The sequence below is a fragment of the Cinclus cinclus genome, chromosome 5 (assembly GCF_963662255.1).
Source record: "Cinclus cinclus chromosome 5, bCinCin1.1, whole genome shotgun sequence".
Classification (NCBI taxonomy): Eukaryota; Metazoa; Chordata; class Aves; order Passeriformes; family Cinclidae; genus Cinclus; species Cinclus cinclus.
In genome coordinates, this window is record NC_085050.1 from 50,421,318 (window position 1) to 50,441,702 (window position 20,385).

The 20,385-nt window shown below is 38.5% G+C and overlaps 1 protein-coding gene across 1 annotated transcript in view; it reads left to right on the forward strand.

Moving 5' to 3' along the window:
- Window positions 1-12,085, forward strand: part of DKK2 (dickkopf WNT signaling pathway inhibitor 2) — a 37,843-nt gene extending 25,758 nt beyond the window's left edge. Inside the window, exons 2-5 of the mRNA XM_062493791.1 lie at window positions 3,421-3,430; window positions 9,835-9,985; window positions 11,151-11,300; window positions 11,835-12,085. Coding sequence (XP_062349775.1) covers window positions 3,421-3,430; window positions 9,835-9,985; window positions 11,151-11,300; window positions 11,835-12,085 — 562 coding nt within the window. The remainder of the gene's footprint in view (window positions 1-3,420; window positions 3,431-9,834; window positions 9,986-11,150; window positions 11,301-11,834) is intronic.
- The last annotated feature ends 8,300 nt before the right edge of the window (window positions 12,086-20,385 follow it).

The following is a 20,385-nucleotide window of genomic DNA, read 5'->3' on the forward strand; positions in this document are numbered from 1 at the left end:
AGTGGGAGCTGGTGCAGGTGCCCCAAAGTTGGTTGGTTGTTCTGACATTAAAGCTGGATTGATAGATTTTTGATGTCTAATTTCAGTTCTCTGTAGGTGCTTTGGTATTCTCAGTTCCCCGCACAATGGAGCAGTCACAGCCATCATGTTGCAGAGGGGCTCACGTAGAACAGGAAAAGAGGGAAGGTGTTTGGAATATCAGATGACAATGGTGGTTTCTGACACACAGAGAAAGAACTGGGGATTGTAAGAGGTGTATGAGTCAGGTGTTCTCATAGAGATGGCCATCAGGGAAGGAGGCAATAATGCTGACATTCAGCAATGATGTTAGGACTGTGGTCAGAACTCTGCTGAAGAGGAGACTGCAATTCTTCTGTCTCAGACATGACATCTGGCTGTCTCTCCAGCTGCCACAAATTCATGTTTTCAGGGATATCCTTTTAAATATGAGAAGCAGAGAAAGAAGATTTTGAAAAATGGTGTCTTAAATGCTTTGTATTCTGCAATGCACAGTGTATTCTGTAAGGAATACCAAAGAGTCATTTCCAGGATAAGGGTTGCAGACACTGCACAAATGTTTATGACCTGAAAGCATTCTCTCTCCAGGCAGTGTTGCAGACAAAGGAGAGTTCTTACACTGACTTCAGTAAGGCAAGTTTTCCCCCTAGTTTTTATAGAATTTGTAAGTGTTTGAAAGCAAAGGCAATTTATTTGCTTAGTAGGAGTACTACAGAAGGTAAAGCTGTCATCTCATTTTTCTTGCTCTGTATACATGCTTGCAGAGATGGCTCCCAATAAAAGCTCCGCCTTGACAGTGTGCCATGATTTGTGAGTGTTCAGACCCAGGTGTTAAACAGTAACTTGCTGCCAGTTCCCAGCAGTGTTATTCTACTCCCAACCATATCATCTGAGTATTTCCCTCTGGTTTAATGCCTGGTACTTTAGGAGCCGTAGCGTCTGCTAGCTGTTTTCATCTGGATAGTATTCTTAGTATTCCAACTGCTCATCCATTGCAGTAAACATGTTGATCAAAAAGCCAGAAGAGTCTCATGCTGAAACAGATGATAAATAGCCAATTAGAAACAAAACTAAAAAGAAAAACTGTCAGAAAAGGGGTGGGGAAAAGGCAGAGATAAAAGGGCAAGAACAATCTGCTGTAAAGACTGGACATAGACTAAAGCACGTGTTAACAAACCTTCAATCTTTGAGCAGCCTTTGGTGATACATTTGAACATGATGTAAAATTAAGAGTCTTCCTGGAGTCTTCTATCACATTGATTTAGAACTACACTGTTGACTTCAAAGATTACCTAACATTGTTTTGATGCTCTTTTGTGATGCTGCTGCTGGTAGTTCACCAGACAATATGAATCAGACACTTTGAGACAGAGTCTGTAAGATTTGGGGTCAAATTGAATGTTCACCAGATTTTTGTACTTTCTTTAATCATGTCTTCTGTAAGGTCCGAGTTTTACAGAGCAGGAAGCTGCCTTCAAAATCAAGCACAGTAGGTAGCTCGTGATCTCTCCAGATGTTGAAGAGGAAACAATGCTGTGAAATATCAAGGTCACAGTATGAGGTAGGCAGGGAAAACCCCAGCACCTCTGTATGTACACTGTGCATGGGGCAGGAAACATAGTTTGCTTCCTTTGAGAAGACAGGATTCAGCAGAATGATGCCAATATGGTGATAATTTTGTCCTAAAGATTGGATAGAATAGGAATACTTGTAGCTGTGCTGACTCAGAGACAACAATGTATGTGCTGTATTCTGGAGCAAGTTTGATGCTGTTCTGTGATAAGCAATGTACAGCTGTGCGTACTTTGGGCATACTGTGCTGCCCTTTAAATTACTTGGAAATGTAACTCATTTCTGGCTTGACCTGCATGAGGAATTGAAGGTGAATTAAGCTGAATAAAATTTTAAGGTGGATTATTCCAAGTGTGTTTAAACATTTGGATTTATACTTTCATGACACATGTAAAATGCACTAAATTAACAGAGATAATAGTATCCTCCCACAAATTTTGCTGATCCACTTGCAGTCTTTCAGATTACCTTCCTCCGTATGTCTTTCTGAAGACAAGGCCAGCTTTAAACAGGCACTACCTTCTCCCAATAGCACACAAATTGTAGGTAGTTCTGTAAGAGAACATGTGGATTTATAAGCTGTAGAATAACAGGTTGGAATGATCTAGATAGTCTAGACCTAAAATGCTTGTTGAAATTCATTATGTGGGCTGAGAGATCCATAGGGTCACAGTATGAATGAGATCTTATTCAGAAAAAGTCTTTGGAGTTTTTTTTCTGTCTGCACTGGGAGAGTCACAGCTCACACTGACTAGTGCTGTGGGATATAAGGCAACATAGCTCCCCTGTTTATTTGGTGGTGTTTGGCTCTATTTCTACCAGGTGCAGCTACACACTCCCCCTGAGCACAGCTCCCTGCACAGCTGCCTAGCGCTTGCAGAACAGGATGTTGTTTTCCATGGCATTATTGTTTGGACAAGGAAAACTTACGAGAGGACCCCTGCGAGTCTTGCCTCAGTTGGTTCAGAGGGACCTCAGTGAGGTTTGTTTTCTGGTTGTTAAGATCTGAGTTTTCTTTGGCTCTAGCAAATCATGAGAGCTGGACTACTGCAGGTTGTAGAAATGTTCTTTCCCTGATGGTCTAGCAGTGGATTGAGAATTCGTTTGAAATATAAATATTTATTGTTTAATAATGCAGGCTTTTGGGACCATTATCCACACAGTTTGAAGGAATGATCTTTGGAAGCTGCCGTATATGTATCTATGATGTAGCACTCTGTGAATCAGAGCTCATGTTAACAGCAAAGCTGTGTTAAATTGAAGAGTTAAAAATAAGTTATCTGTAGAAGAAAGTTATTGTACTTAATCTAGAAGCTGAAGATGGAACTTTCCTCTTTAGGTCTGGCAGAGAAATGGGTCAGAGTTGTATTATTTTAACAAGAAGGAGGTTTGGTGAGAAAAATTGAATCATTAAGCTTGCTATGGCAACTGAAAGAAGTAAATCTGTTTCATTGCAACTACTGTAAGTTTTTCTTTTAGGAAGGATCTGTGCCACAGCAGTCACTGAGAGTTGAGAGTTTCTGGTTTCTCAGTCTGAGACAGGATCCATGTCTGGAGCTGTCTGAGAGCACAGCATGATTTCCTCTGTGGGATAAATTAACCATGGCTTTGTGCTTGCACACAGTGAGATCCCTCGCTATCATCTATGCCTATGTTGAGTTAAGAATAGAAAAAAGCAACATCAGCAGTGCTGTGGGAAAACTACATCGCTCCAGATGGCTGCTGATAAACTCTTTTCTTGTTTGGGATTAATAATAAAATAGTAAATAATGGTCATTTCTCATCCACATCTGAGCCTTTATGTCTGCTTAGCACCCAGGAGAGAGTTAGGCTGGGGTCTGTCAAAGGTGGATTTTTCTGGATACACCCGAGAAGCTATCAGTAAGTAGTTTAGTTGCCTTGCAGGAAAAAAGACAACCCACAAAGAGCTGGGAGTTTGCTTTGTTAGCTGGTTATTAAAAAGCTTTGAATTCCCTTCTTACCCCCTCCATTCTGCTTTATCACATTCATGTGGTGCTGAATAAAAAGTTGGTATTTCCATTGTTACTAATGTTTGTATCCTGTGAGATCATGTTAGTATTTCTCTCAGACTTCATAGAGAGCATCTTCACTCTGTCTCCAAAGAGGCGAGTGGGACGAATCCCATGTGTGAGGTATTCATTTAGCTCTACAAGCCACATGTTGCATACAACTGTCCCACCAATGTTGATCTGTTAAAAGCCAAAACAAATCTGAGATCCCAACTCAGAATCAGGCCCAACTGGGGAGCCAAACAATGACTAGCATTCTTTGTAGTTAGTCTTGACAGCGGGCTATTTGGTTAAAGCATATGTTTGCATTTCCTAATTTATTGACATGCTTTTAATTTAGATTACTAATTCTTCATTGAAAGAGAAAAGAAAAAGAAAACATGGCACCCCTGTGGCTATTTCATATGTTTGCTCTGTGGGGATCAAGTCCTTTTCTGAAAGATAGTTCTGTCCTGTCCAAAGCAGGATGGAAAGGAGAGACTCTCACCATGACTGAGCCAGTTGGTTGCTTCATTGTGCCTGATGGCTTTGGAATATTAAACAATATGCCCAAGAGTAAAGGCCTAGAAGCTCTTTTGTTCATCTCTCAAGTGGAGAGAAAAAGTGGAGGTTGGAAACTGTCCTCTTGCATATAGTTCAGAACAGTTTTGATCCTCTAGCCAGCATATTGGGAATAGAGAGGTAGGCTTCCACCTCCTTAACAGCCATTATTTTAAAATTTATAGAAATATGATTAATTGAAATAAAGAAGAAAAGTTTTTTTTGCTTGAGTAATGAGTAATAAACTGAGTTGCAGTACCAATTCATTTGTGGTAACCTGTCTCAAAGGCATTGTATGAATATAAAAGGTTGTGATATGAATATAAAAAGTATGTGATATAGAAAAAATTTTGACAGCAGAAGATGTCTGTAGTATATGGTGGCACAGAATAGTGCCACAGGTATTTGCACAGGATATTAATAAATAGGGATAGTATGTACAAGACTGAGTAATAGCCTATATTTGTTTTCTAACATATGGGTACCTAAGAAGCAAGGCCATTCCTGGGATACTGTATGTGTCCACTTCCTTGAGTCCCTTTTCTAACCTTTGCAGTATAGCTACTGCCTCTTTGCCAAGTGAGAGAGGATGATGAAGGACTGACCTGGTAGCTCTGGAGAGCTCTCACTTTCTATCTGTGCAACTGGTTGTGACTTTTCTCCTCTTCTTCTGCTCAGTCCCCACTATTATCAAGCAATGATTGTATGGACCAAATCTGGCAGAGTGTGCACAACTATAAGTGCAGTGGTACTGTCATTTTTGTGGTACGTGGAACTTCATCTGTCTTACTGAGTGCTACTTGGCATCTACAATGAAAGGATAATGGACAACCTCCATGCTCTTTCTTCTGCTGGGACTGGTAGTAGCCATGTTTTTCTGCCAGGACTGACTCTGCACTTGGACTTTATGATGTGTTAAAAAAAAAAAGTTAATTGCTTCTGAGGGAATCACTACTGATATCTGTTCCATCAGAATACCTATTTAGGCACAGCTCCTCTCAGCGTGGAAGGTGGGTCTGAAGCCAGCAGTGTGACTGCTTGTGTTGGATAAGTGATGACACAGTCTAGGTAAAAATGCCAGGGGCTCTTCCTGCCTTTCACTGACTTGGTTAGCTAGTACGGTGTGGAGTACTTCAGCATAAAAAACAAATGAGACATCATAATATGAACAGATGAGACTCTGGTGACTGAGACACTGGCTGGGAATATTGTCTTCAAATATTTGCTGGAGGCCATGCTGAAATTTAAGACCTTATCTCCCAAAGCTCAATAAAGTATGCTTGCCATCAGTCTCCTCACCCTTCAGCACATTACAGTGTCTGTCTTACTCTCCCCCTGGAGTGCTTCTCCGTTACGTTTTATAGTGCCAGACAGAGAGACTCAAACTGTATGACTTCTTAGCACAACAGTCTCACCACTTAATATTGCTAAAGCTTGCAGTGAAACTCTGTGGTGCCTATAAAATCTGTGTGATAGCAAATGATTCCAACTAAAATATCAAGAAAATGTCATTGCACTGAGAAGAGGGGCTAAGAGCTCCTCTGTCAAAAGGGGAAGACTAAGGTAAACACAAACCTCACTGCTACATGATTCTCAAATCAGAGGAATGACATTACCTCTTAGACTGTAGTTCCTTATTCACCCTTCCTGAAAAGTCAATAAAAGAAGGAAGATCTTCAGGACTTGGAAGGACTTGTTCAACTATAAAAATTCCTAACTTTTCTCCTCTATCATCTGCACAATTTTCCTTGAGTGTTTCTATCATGCATTCATGGAATTTTGAATATAAATTCAGGAAGGGGAGGAATATTATCTCTATATATATTTTCTCTATATTAAAATATTAATATTTTAATTTATACATAATATATAATGTTATATCTTAATTTTATATTATATATATAATATTTTTATTTTATATTTTCTCTATATTAAAATATTAAATATTTTCTCTAAAGTGAAAAGTTTAACATTTCTGTGTTCTGTGACCTGACTGGTAAAGGTTAGCCTTGACTGATGCAGGTGACATTTTAGCACAGCACAAGCAACATCCATTTCAACATCTAGCCTGAATCCTCCAACATTGTAAAAATCCCTTTGCTATATATTTTTTGGACAAGTAATCAACAGTATATTTTATACAAAGATACAAAACTAATTGGAATGGCTGAGGAAAAAGCATGTCAGTAAACAATGCTCTTAATCAGACAACACATTCTGAACATGTGACTCATTATCACAGGCAAATCTAGTTCATGTCATGCTATGGGTGACTTGATTGCCTGTAAGTGGGATAAAAAATGAGATTGTTTAAATGCAGCTTCAGGGAGTGCTACATATTTTATCTGTTTCATCTGGTTTCCCATGATATCAAAGCTGTGTTTAGTGGATGGAGATTTACAACCAGAAAATGATACGTATAGCTGAAGAATGTGAATGGATGATGTGCCTTATAGAATTAGTTATCATTTCTTGGGAAGTAGAGTTGGTTTACAATTTTCTTCTTCCCTCTCCATCTGGGACTGATCTGTGTCTTTGTGTTGTATATAGGAAATGTTTCCTACAATTCTCTGAATATAAAGACTCTGTTCCAGGCACTGTGGTGTAGGAGATTTCAAAAACCTTGACTTATGCATAGATTATAGTTAACATGCACATTTTTACAAGCACATTTTCTTTAGCCTGTATTTTAAAGATGTATACCTAGATTGACTCAACTGACAACAAAGGAATAATTATGAATCCATTTTCCTTCTGCTAGCCAAGGCTAAGTACGCAATATATTACTTTGTTTTATTTTTCTGTTTCTATAATGAATGCTACACAGCAATAGAAATTACTCTGCTGAGGACAGGAGTTATGCCTATTTTAATGAATGTCTAGTGACTAGGAAACAGACACAAGGCTACCTAGACATTTCTGTTTCAAGGTCCCTGTGATTGATAGCCAAGCTATAAATGGATAGTGGTTTTGATTTTGGCAGATCAAAACAGCTGATGGCAGCAGGCATTTGCAACAGGGTCTCTTGTATGGCTGGCTGGTAGCTGGTATTTTGAGTGGACCTGCTAGTTATTGTCTAAGATACATGTAACAGACTTAATTTTTAATGTGCTGCAGTCATTTGCCTTAGGTAGGTCAGTTTAGACTGACTGTAATTCAAAAGCATAATTTTTATTTAGGAATGGGCTCTAGACTGGGAAGAAAAGCTGGGTTCTGTTGATTCTCCTACCAATTTTTCAAGCTGTGTTTTGTTACTTCTACCATTCACAAGGACAGAGCTTAGAGCTGACAATTAGATGCGTTTCTTAAAATATCTTTTCCATGTCACTCAGCTTAAAATCCAGAAGTAAAACAATCACTAGATATGGTATGTGAGAGCATTCATTAGCACCATTTGGGATCAGGGAACCCTTTTTTATTTAAGAAGCTATTTGAGGAATCAAAATAAAACTGCAAGTAGGCTTCTTGCTGACAAGTTGCAGGTGTATGCCACATGCCCATGTTGGAAAAAAGATGCGGTTATGGAGGTCTTGATGACAGACAAGGGTCTAAAATGCCTTCATCTCCAGGTTTTAGCCAGTCCATCTGTTTTTTATTTGCATTTCCTCCAGCTAGCAGAGTTAGTATTTTCCAAACTCAGTATAAGCAGGCACAAGTCAATAAATTAGATTTTTTTCCTTTTTCTTTTTTTTTTTTTTGCATTGTAAGATCCTTAGGTTAGTAAATTATCATTTAAATCAGGGAAGTGTTACTTTTATGGCAACTATGTAATAAATTTAAAGTCAGTTTTTCTTATTAGTTTTGGAAAAATTGAGGGACAGGAGTGATGAGGTTGAGGAAAGAGCACTTCAGCTCCACTTTACTGGAGTGCATAGAATCTGCTTATGCCTTAAGAGTACCAAAAAGTTATTTCTATTAGTATTATCTTATTGGTACTTCTAGCTTAGAAGATCTGGCCTTCTTTGATTTCATCCTCTTGAGGAAATGTTCATTCTTAAGACTAAAAGACTTCCATACACTTCAGATTACTCCAAACAGCTGCACCCTGGAAAAATTCTCAAAGGCACATATTCAGAGGGCAGAAGTAATGAGGCAACAGCACTTGGGAAATATCCAGCCAGCACTTTAGGTTCTGTAATGTAAATTTTGACAAAGAAAACAACTCATGAAGTCACGCGGGAAATGGCATTGTTTCCCCTCCCACTACTGACATGAGAGAAATTTGTTTGGTTTTGTTAGAAGACCTCTTGTTTCTTATGTGATTCTCAACAGAATGGCATGAAGACAGATAAACAAAATTTTCTCCATATAAAGAAACAGCTTTCAAAGTGAATTCTGAAAGATCTTGAAGTTTTTTCTTTTCTGAGAGAACTATAAGTCTTGATTTTAAATATGATTACTGAAAAGTAATCATTCTATGCTGGAAATTAGTCAGCTGAGCTTTTTTGGGGGGGTGAACAATTAATTGTAAAATTGCCTTTTCAAAAGCAATAGTTTTATTTATTTGAAATACTGGAGAAAATTAGCTGAGGAAGTGTAAGCATAATTTTCCAGAAAGTGCACAAAATTTATTGTATTTTTTTTTTTTAAGATATAAACACATTTCTCAAGAATAATTTTGAGGATTAAAAAAAAAAGAATCTGTATTTAATTTAATAGGCAGCAAAATTAGATTCAAATAGATAGCATAGTTGTAGCTGTGTGAGAGTCAGCAGAAAGCATCCTGGAATGTGGCAGTGTGTGTTATGTCTAAAGAATCCTCTCTTTACCTTTTGTAGGAACAAAGTTTTCTTTCTCTTTATGGAGAATGCATTGCTTTTGCTAACTTTTTTATAAAAAATGTCTATTTTCCTGCGAGTTAATTCTGATTTTGATGAATATAGAAGAATTGTATACCCGTGTATCTGTTTTCAGGGCATTATATATGCAAGATCTTTTATTTTCTGTAATATATTCCATGCTGCTTACCATAGGGTGTTATTTAGCAGGTGACAGGTTTACGAAGTATACTAAGACCATAAGTGGATGAAAGGTTATCAAAGTGAAATGCTGACCAGTGATGCCTGTTCACTTTCACGAGTCCCACTGGTGTGGGCCAGAGATAAATGGTGCAGCTACAGACATTTGAATGAGTGTGATGCAGATGCTCACTGTGACAACACTGAGCTTGCTTGACAACTGTCAAAGGAAAAGCGCCTCCTCAGAGTTTAAAGTGAAATTTTAACAATTGGAGGTTGCGTTTCAGCATTTTTACTAGTTTTCATGGCTGTGTTGATTGTTCATTATGGAGTTTTAACCTCTAGCCTATGAATCAGATCCCTGAATTGACAAAAATATGAAATCTCCTGTGCCCACATATGTTTGAGGTAAGGAAAGATGAAACCATGGGCAAGCAGGTTCTATCTCTTATTCTTTAAGCAATGACCAGCATTTTTGTGAGCTTAAAGATTGCTGTGTGGCTGCAGTGGAGCATCCCTAGTTGCATCTCCTAGCCCCGTGAATTGTTACCTCAGAGATTGTTTTATTTTGGAGGTTTTGGCAGTAGCTGGTTTTCTTGTTTTTGTTTGTTTGCTTGTTTTTTGTTTGTTTTTTTTTTTCTTGTAATTTTTAATGGGGTGCATCCATTCCTTGTGCAAAGGAGTGCTTCAGTGTAAACCTTTCTCTTCCCCACCAGGCCTACCCTTGCACTAACGACAAGGAATGCGAAGTTGGAAGGTACTGCCACAGCCCTCACCAAGCCACATCTGCATGCATGATGTGCAGGAGAAAGAAGAAGCGCTGCCACCGGGATGGGATGTGCTGCCCTGGGAACCGCTGCAACAATGGTACGGCTGCCAGCTCTGGGCTTTTCTGCAGAAAACCAGCCTTTTGAGATCATCTCTATCTATGAGTGTGCCCAGCAACAGTAGTTTTTTCTGGGTGATAGCTCATCTTTTTCTAAGAAGAATCAAGAAAACTTAATTGTCTACTTTGTTCCACTCTGCCTAATTTTCTTTAATAGTATTTCTATGTTTAGGGCTCAGCTACCACCAGTCTTTTTTTATATTTTGTGGTGGAGAAGCCCAAAAATGCTGTTGCCTAAAATCACAGCTCTACATTCAGTGTCCTTTGATTCACTGGAAGACTGCACAGAAGTCATATTTTAAGGGAGCAAAGGAGACTTAATAAATCCTGAATGTACTCTCTCTAGGGAGGTTTATAACCACACTGTTTGCATTCCCATAGAGACTGGAGAGAGATGTCTGTAAGGAGCTCTCCAGGGGCTGAGACCATAAAGCCAGACTGACAGAGAGACTGAAGCAGGGTCTGACCCACCCCAACCTCAGGATGGTGTCAGTGAAGTGGCCAAATAAGTAAGAAAGGGACAGGAAAGACTAAAGGGCTGGAAACTGAAAGCTTTAATATAAGGAGAAATAAAAAGGGGCGCACAAGGGCGCAACATAAAACGTAACCTGAAACACCTGCTCACTGCTGCTGCTAAGAAATAAAGTCCTTGATCCCTAGAAGCCCGATGTTTGCAGGTCTATGAAGCTCCTTTAGAAGATCCCAAAATGGGGTTGAGTGCACTCTTATACAGACTGTGGTGGAATGTTCTAGAAAGCTCTCAGCCGATCACAGACTGTTGTGTAGTCCCTAGTTGCATGGTCACTCCCAGTCATTCCCATAATCCCTTTCTTCTCCTTTACTTCTCACCATAGCTCCTGGATGTTACCTACCTTGGCTTCTCAGTGTCCAGGGTGCAGTGCTGTTATTTGCTGTGTGGCCAGTTCACAGCCTGTCCCTTCCAGGACAGATAGCTACAACTGTCTTATGGAGTGAGCAGAGCTCTGGTAAGGCTAAGTGCCAGGAACCAGAGGTGAACGTGTGATTTCAGATGACCATCACTGAGGCCAAACTCCAGTGATTTCATCATCCTGACTTGGTCAGTGCATGTGTCTCAGCTGCTTTTCCTCTTATTCAAATCTTTGAGTGTCTGTCTTTTCCTTGCAGGTATTTGCATACCGGTAACTGAAAGCATCCTTACTCCTCATATCCCTGCTCTAGAAGGGCCACGCAACAAGAAGAATGGTCATTATGCAAGTAAGGATTTGGGCTGGCACAATCTGGGGAGGCCCCGGACCAAACTGTCACATATAAAAGGTAAGGTCATGTTTGGACTGGACTGTTCTGTTCCTTCATGTCATGAATCATGTCTTTGCTGTTAAGATACAACAGTGGAAACCAGAAATAGGCAGTAATTTCACAGGGAGTGAATGTCTATTGTGTGAGTTCACAGCATGACTCAGAAAGTGATGTAATGTCAACTGACAGTTCCTGTGATTGAAACAGCATCTGCTTTCTTCTCTGTATCAGATGTGGACTGACAATCATTTTATCAGTTGTGCAAGACTGCAGACATCCTCCTCTTGTAACAGCCATGTAATTGAACACTTGTAATTCTGCTGACAATCCTGTAGCAGAATTTCTCCTTACTAAGTCTTATGGCAGATCTCGTGCATGACCCCCTTGAACCTTCCTAATTAATATCTTCTCTTGCGTTTGCATCCTTCAAGTAGCCACAGGTGGAAATATCACCTCTCCTTTTTCTCAGTTTCATTTGCATAAGTCTGCACTGAATCTTTCTGCACTTTCACATTTTCCCATGAGATAAAATAATTTGGTTGCTCTTTTTAGGACATGAAGGCGATCCCTGCCTACGGTCATCAGACTGTATTGAGGGACACTGCTGTGCTCGCCATTTCTGGACCAAAATTTGCAAGCCTGTGTTGCATCAGGGGGAGGTGTGCACGAAACAGCGCAAGAAAGGGTCCCATGGACTGGAGATCTTCCAACGATGTGACTGTGCCAAGGGTTTGTCTTGTAAAGTATGGAAAGATGCGACCTCCTCTTCTAAATCAAGACTTCATGTGTGCCAGAAGATCTGAATGAGGATTGGGAAGATAGTATTAAATGACTGTGGCTTTATGTGTTTAATGCATTATGGCATGGTGGAAAACGGGGACTGCAAATGAAAGTGGAATGGCTAAATTAGCAGTTAAGAGTATAATTCACACCAAATGCATTTCTTTTTGAGCTGGTGGTAGACACAAGTGTAGCTGGAGTTCACCTACTGCGCAGTTCTGTAAATAATTCTACAGCTTGTGGGAAATGCTAGTATGCAAACAAGTAGAGTGGAAATGAATGTCACTTACCTTGCTGTGTTGTCCTATGATGTTTCAGGGGTTCAGTGTTAGGGCTGTGGTGGGTCTCCAGCGTGGTAAGGATTTTCTACAGAAATTGTATACATTATACTCCTATAGGAAGCAGTGCATGCCAGGAAGACCCATTTGTCAACACATTATTGGCAACACTGCAGGTCTGAGAAATGGAAAAAAAGTTACTGTGAATGTTCACATGTGCTGGTTATTCAGGGCTGACTCTTTAGCAAGGAAGCACTCCTGCAGGACAAGAGTGCTATGTTTTGCAGGCCCTTATGAAGAAGGTAAAAACTGGCCATCTGAAAATTTCAAGAGAGCAGCAGTTTATCGAAGAGGAGGCATTTAAACAGGGTTTTGTTTCCTATACATGGGTAAATTGAAATGCTTTATGTAGTTCAATGTCATAGTAAGACACTTAATCATTTGTATTTGCCTCAGTTTACTGCTAATATACATTGGGTGGAACAGATGAAGCAAATATGTGTGCATACTGAATCCAGAATTATATACAGGCAGTTCCTCATTAGTTCTAAATATACTTTCCTTGCCTAAGCATTCTTGCATTATAGACATTTCCAAAAGAAATAGCAGAGTGTTGAAGTGCTTAACATGAAGAGCTTTGAAGTTGTTTCTCTGTTTCTGTTATAATATAATATACAACACCTCAGCACTTGTTGAAGTGCTTCAAACATACTGCTACAAACTCAAATTTTTCATTTTATGGCACTCTGCAGCAGGATAACACATTTGTTCTCCAGCCAGCAGAGGAGTTGGGTCTTGTGAGCACCTCCTCCCCTGCAGAAGAGCATGTAAGAAGATGGCATGACCACAAATGACTCGTTAAACATCATGCGATGTCGCAGCATACCAGCCTCCACCATGCATTCAGCCTGAAAGTGACATCCTCTCACTCTGGAATGTTCTTCCAGGAATGACAGAAATGTATAGACTGTGGAAACAGCTGCCAACCCTACATTGTTTGTAAAAAAGGACAGCCTCTGTCCCTTGACTTGTCTCCCAGGTCTTTTTAAATTTTTAAAATATTACTTATGTGCAAATACTCCTTTGTATAAACCTTGGTAAAGAGACTGATATTACTTTAAAGAAGTCTGATTCTATAACTGACCTACTGCTAAGCTGTAATTACCCATTTATAATTACCCATTTTCATGTTCTATAGTACAAGAGACTTTTCTGTTTATTCAGTTCTGCACAGCATGGGTCGGCCAGTACATAGTTTAACACATCACCATTACCTGATACATTTTTCCACCATTGGGATGCTTTAAAGCTTTAGCTTAGCTACAATACTTGTCTCAGCCTGCCTAATTAGAACACAGACCTCAGCTTCATTGCTCTTATCTTTCATAAGAGTCTAAAGCAGAAGAGTATTTCACATGCCTCTTTCCCTACTGGAAACAACTCTTCCTACTCCAGCATTTTCTGATGTCACTGGAAAAGGAATAAGGCTCAGAAATTTCAAAATATTATAAAAGTTCAGGAACCAATTTTGCAACTTTCATTTACTCAGAAAAAGAACTCAAGTGCTCTCATTGTCACTACATGTAAAAGAAAATGATACTCAGCATGAGCAGAGGGGTTGCAGAAATGGGGTCTCAGCATTTTTTAGCTCTTCTTACTGGCCTACCCACCATTTTGCTCTTGCAAAACACAGCTATTTGGGATAATTTATTTACAGGAAATGTTTAATGAGATGTATTTTCTTATAAAGATATTTCTTACACAAAGCTTTGTAGCAAAATATATTTGCAGCCCATTGACTTTAATGTAGAAAAATGTACAATAAGATTAAATATATTAAATTTCCTTTCACATTCCTCCCCAAATATTTTACCCATATTCTTTTTCTTACCTGCTGCTTAAGAAGAATAGTTCTTTACAGAAAGACATGCAAATCAGTTGGAAAAAAAGCCATATATCTTAGCTGTGCAAGTAAAAACATCTGATTGTACTTGTGTCTGTGTGTAGGCTGAGTTTTGGTAAAAAACATGAAGGTCATCTCAAAATCTCCATTTCTGAAAAACTGGTTTAGGTGACAGGTACCTGTATGCTGCTCTTGGGTCAGTTTACACCTAAACATTCAAGAATACATTTTGAAAATAATGCACCTGGTTGTGCAATGTAAAGTCAACCAGGTTAAGTAGGAAAGGTATCCAGACACATTTCCTGGATAGTGATAAATACCAGAGAGACTCATCATGGCTAAAGGTGGTATTCAAATTACACAGCATTTTGTGAGAGGCTACAAATGCACTCCTGCAAAATCTATAACTAGCAATTCTGAAATGGCAACTTATGGCATTCAGCTCTAATAACATTAAACAATCCATGTGACACAACTGAGAATGTTGTTAATAAAGCCAGCCAAGTTTTGATCCCAGGAAAATGCCTGCAGAGGACAATAAATATTGCAAAATAATGGCTGTGGTTATTGAGCAATGGTCTTGATATCCCTGTTAGTTATTTCTGGTAACCCTTTCCTCCAACAGATGTACAAGATGTCTCCAAGTCACACGAGTGATTATATAAAATGAAAAGGTTTAGCTACTGTCATTTGCAATATTTGGTTGGTAGGCCTTTGAAAATTCCAACACTTTTAACATCAACATAATAAAGTTGTGAGCATTTTCAGAGCCCAATGGCTTCAACAGAGACTGCCAAAGCCTTCAGAGATTTAATCTGGGAACAAAAACAATAGGCACAGGCAGTTCCTTGCACACCACAAATACTGAGCTGCATAGCTGAATGGAGTAGCATGCAAGCAGTTTCATAAGACTGAACTTTGGTTGCTTAGAAGACAGTCACTCCATGTTTTGTGGAAATATACATCAGTTTGAGAATAAAAGAACAGCTAAATTTGGGGATAATTGCTCTCACTCACTGTGTCACTCATCAAGGGAATTAAGAATGAGTTTGGTTCAGTAATGTTTCAGAAATCTGTTGTCGTGACAGAAGTACACAAGATGTTATTGCTGAACAATTCAAATAATTTTCCTATTAGCCTAGAATAGCCTCAGCAATGCAACATCTCTTTGGAAATATTTACTAACTTTCCTAAAAATAATGGATTTCTACTCTATAATTACATATATTTGTTTTACAGTATAAATGTGGGTGTGTATCTATTACTATACTATTTGCTTTGTCTCATGTTGTTTGTCGCCTATAGTATTTATGATTTTAAACACTTTTTAATGGAAACAATTACAACAGATTTACCTGCTTCTATAACAACACTTTCAACAGCATACATCCAGCTTCTGACACATAAGCCAGAATTCACTGAAATTTAAGCCATCTTCTGCATATTCTGACTTTCCAGCTCATTGTTTCAGCAACAGCAAAAAAGCCTCCACCAAGGACCATAAAAGATCTTGGGCAGAGACTGAGAAGAGGCATTTCTAAACTACTCCTTAACACCAGCCCCTTCTGCTTTCACTTTAGAGCTCTGCATCCTCACCCCCACTAGCAAAAGTAAGTGCTATCAAGGAAAAATTGTATTTCTCATCCCTTCCAGTTTGCTTTTGTTCTAGGAAAGCCATTTAAGAAACAAATTCTGCAGGTGGAAAACAGCAGAAACTCATATAATAGAGGCTATAAGCTCAGGCTTTTAGGAGTTTTGAGATCTATACTCTAACTTTCAAAAACTTAATTGCTAGCAGAATTACGTCGTTCCAAGACCATGTTTATAAAAAATAAATAAACCTTGTTATTTGGATTGTCAGTCACATGTTCTGAAAACTACTTCCTGCAGTGGGGGGAGAAAAAAACAAACCCTCCTCACCCCAGCAATCTTACCTGTAGTCCCTGACAAAGGGAAAGCAGTTGTTTTAAATTTCTTTTACTCTGGGCGCAGTGTACACAAAAGAATCATTAATTTTGTTTTTAAATCACTCTAATAATAAAGTTATGGTTTCTTACCTTGCTCACTGGTCTGAGGTACAATATGTTTCTTTTGCTGCATTAGACAGGAGTGAAGAAACAGAGTTATCTTCAGGATCTGTGCTCCCTCATTTAAATCGTAGTGGTTCACTGAGATAAACAGACTTTCAGCTCAAGTGCCTTATCAGCTAATACAGTTTTTCACAATGTTTTTTTTTTAAACATGTTCACCAGTACCAAAGAGTGCTTACGGTACAACACAGACCTGTTATCCATTCTTACCATTTGTTTAGGTTCAACTTTACATGGCTTCTGTGAGTTACTGAGAAGCCCCAGATGTCTTCTGCAGGCCCCTCTCACTGCTCTGCCAGCTTTACACAGCCCTGCTTGTGGGAAAAAGTCAGGAGGCAAGGGGAAAGCACTGAAAAAGCCGGAGGTGGCAAGGGTGGGAGCCAGCCCAAGGTTTGAAATTATGGGTAGAGGGGACAAGCTGCCTCAAAATGTTGTTAGATGCTATTGCAAACACTGTGAACATTACTGGTATCCCACACAATAATTAAGAGCGGGAAGGGCAAATGCCCTCTCTTTGTCTCTGAGCCACGACCCCACAATACTGACCCAAAGAGGTGTGTTTTAGTGACTCAAGTCCCTCAAAAGCTGAAGTGTTGAGCCTATTTCCCCTGAAAGTAGCATGCCTATGGTCCTCTGTGTATAAAAATCCCAGTAATTCCAGAGGCTTTGGATTCAGGCACATGGTTTGGATAACATTGCTGTAGTTCAGAACCTGCCCATGCCTAGGGATCCCACTCAAAGTCTGTGCAGAAGGAAGAAGCAAAGACAGGAGACAACTGCTCTTTATAGAGCTCCAGCTGGTCCTGGAGCTGTTATTTTGACTACCACTGATGGGACGACCCTGATGGATATATAGCATTGGATAGGGCTCATTGCAAATTTGTTTGTTCTGGCAGCTCCCTGTTTTTTTGGTTTTTTTTTGAATTGCTTATTGTTATAGCATGAGTGTCAATTACTTATTTACAAATGTCTGGTACCAATAAACTCTGCTTTTGCAGTACCAGCTTGCAGTTTGATTTAGAAGTGGTTTGCTGTCTGCCAACTTCATGAAGCAGAGGAAATAATATTTTAGAAGAAACTAAGTTTTTAATAAGCGCAGGGGTAGTTTTTGTTTAATTTTTTTCTCTTGCCTTTTTCGGAAAAAAATATTTAGAAAAAAAAGAAGAAAACGCCATTAACACCCAAAGATTTATTGACACAAATAGTAGTTTTAAGGTCTTTGGCAATGCTTTCTCCACCACTGTTATCAAAGTTGGCTGAAGAGTAGTTAACAAATGAGAAATGTATACCCGTGTGGTTGGTATGGTATGGTATGGTATGGTATGGTATGGTATGGTATGGTATGGTATGGTATGGTATGGTATGGTATGGTATGGTATGGTTGTTCCAATTTTCTATTCCTCGTAAGCTGTTTATTTCTGAGAGTATCTTATTCAGCAACATTCACTCAAACTTGCAAACCTTTTTTAAAAATCAAGTATTAAAAATTCAATTATTCAGTAGAATTTTAATTGCAGGGCTCACAAGTGTTGTTTCTCTCCTTAGTGACAGTAATTTTTAATGGAGCCATCAAAATATATAGATACAAAGTATATAGATGTATATCGATAGATATAGATAGATAGTATATAGATAGTATATAGATACTACAGATATACTATATAGGTATCTATATCCTTTGATATACATCAAAGGATATAGATATCTATAGTATATATAGATATATAGATATCTATATACAAAGTATATAGATGCAAAGTATATAGATATTTGAAAGTACTGAGTAACACAATGAAGGAAGAAATTTGCAGGGAATTTTGGAACGAAGCACACTAATGAATCCAATGACCACCCAAAGCTTTAGAAAAATCCACCTCAAAGTTATTTGGGCAATGTCTTTTTCTCAATAGCAGAGCAGTTTCAGCACTTTCAACAGTGCTTAAAAGAGAATCCTAATGTATGTGCTCTCAAAGGACAGTTAACTCTTCTGTTTTGAAAAACATTTAACTCTTGTGTGCAGCTCAGAAGAGGGTGATAACTCCCCTTCCCAATGCAGCACACAGCTAGCAGGTAATACTGTAAATCTGGAGACCGATTGGATCAAGTTATGAAAACTTTAATTATTTGAAAGACACTGCTCTTTATCCTGGAGCTTCCTTCCAGCCTGTGTGGAGATCAATGGTTATGGAGGGAATATTCTGCAGGTCATAGACTGTCTCCATTAGAAATTTATCAGGATGGCTGTAAATAACTCTGAAGCAAGAGGCCTTCCCTCTGCTACCACAACTTCCAGTGAGAACTCAAAATGTATCAAAACTTATAAATTCTTCAGGTTAATTTTGATTTCTCTGCATCTCTGTATTTTTCATTTTGGCAGTCAGATGTGAAAATGTCAAAATTCAGTCCTCATCCTGTCTCCAGCCTGACAAATATTAGAATCTCACAATCATAAGTGCCATTGCAGAACTTGTTTCTCTGAGATTTGCAGCTCAAAACATATATCTAGAACTTCCAGAAGCTTTGAAGCAGAATACATAATTCCTTATGTTTATTCAATAACCAACTCTGAAACATGTTGAGATCCCCATGTTAAAAGCTCTTGTAGAAATACATCCATATGTGATTGCAGTTGAATACCATATTTTGCAATGCACAGTGTACATACTCAAAAAAAGAAAAGACCAAATTAAGACATTTTCTTTCCAAATTTGATGCTGAAAACCAAAAGTCACCCATGACAGAGTGCAATTATTTAGGACTCAGCTTGTATTGTATGGGGACTATATTAATGATTCAAACCAAAACTAGAGAAGTGTGTTAGTACAACTCACCTGAATGCTTGAGTGACACCAAGACTGTAATATTATATATAATATAATATAGATATAGAAATATATAAACATAAAATATTTAAATACATGACTATAGACATATAGGAATATATATGTAATAACTAACCAGCATGCCCCCCTCACTAAGAAATCTTTGCACTGCTGTATACCTGTCAGCATCTACAGCAACAGGATTTCCCCCATGTGAAAATTGCTTATTGAAAATATTTGGTTGCAAACAGGCAATTCCCATAATGGTGCCATAAACCTGTCCATACAGTTTGTGTGTTGGCAGTCACTATCATCATTAGTGATAACCTCTCTAAATAGGCAGACAGGAACACACCCACACAAATATTGCTTTGCATGCCTTCATTTTAACAAAAGGTGGAATTACTTACCTGTAATAAAGGTTAAATTCTCTGGTGTTTCCTTTCCAATCTGGACAAAGAGGTTCATTTTTACATGACCAAACATATTTAATGAGCTTCTCACCTATGTTATCAGAGCAATTTTACATGTCCTAAAAACAACACATTAGTTAGATGAAATTAGTTTTTATCTCTGAGTTCAAATCTAGTTTCATTTTTGATTATTAATTCACACATCTGCATTTTTTAAAAAAGATAAACTGTTGTAATTTTCAGACTGTTTCAGGTTCATTCCACCTCTAACCCAGTTTCAGAATTTAAATCAAAGTAATTGCATGGAGTGTAGAAGTAAGCAGAACTGAATGATAATTTCTAATTTATACTAAGCACTAAAAAAAATCAAGTAGGCAAACTGTAAGAGAAATGTGAGATGATGCTTGCAACAGCTTGAAATAAAAGCTAGAATTCCTGTTTATTGCAGTATATTTCAAGTGTTTCCTTAAATACATCTCTGATATACAAACACTTTGAGTATACAGAGACTCATTTAGCAATGATCCAATGGGCAGAAAATCCTACAGAGTTCAGTTGCAGTAGCTGAGGTGCAGCACTTCAGTAATGTTATCAAGTGTCCTTGTGTCACAGGTCACCTTTCCTGAAAAATAAAAGCAAACCCAACAAAAACTCAATGCAGAACTGAAAAGACTTCAGTGATCAGAATTAACAACACTACAGGAACAGAAAATAGTTGCATGAAAAGATTAATGGAGGGGAATAAGGAGGTTTGGTTCAAGGGTTGAGGGTTTATTGACTTTTTAGAAAGAAAATTACTGTGAAGATGGCGATGAAG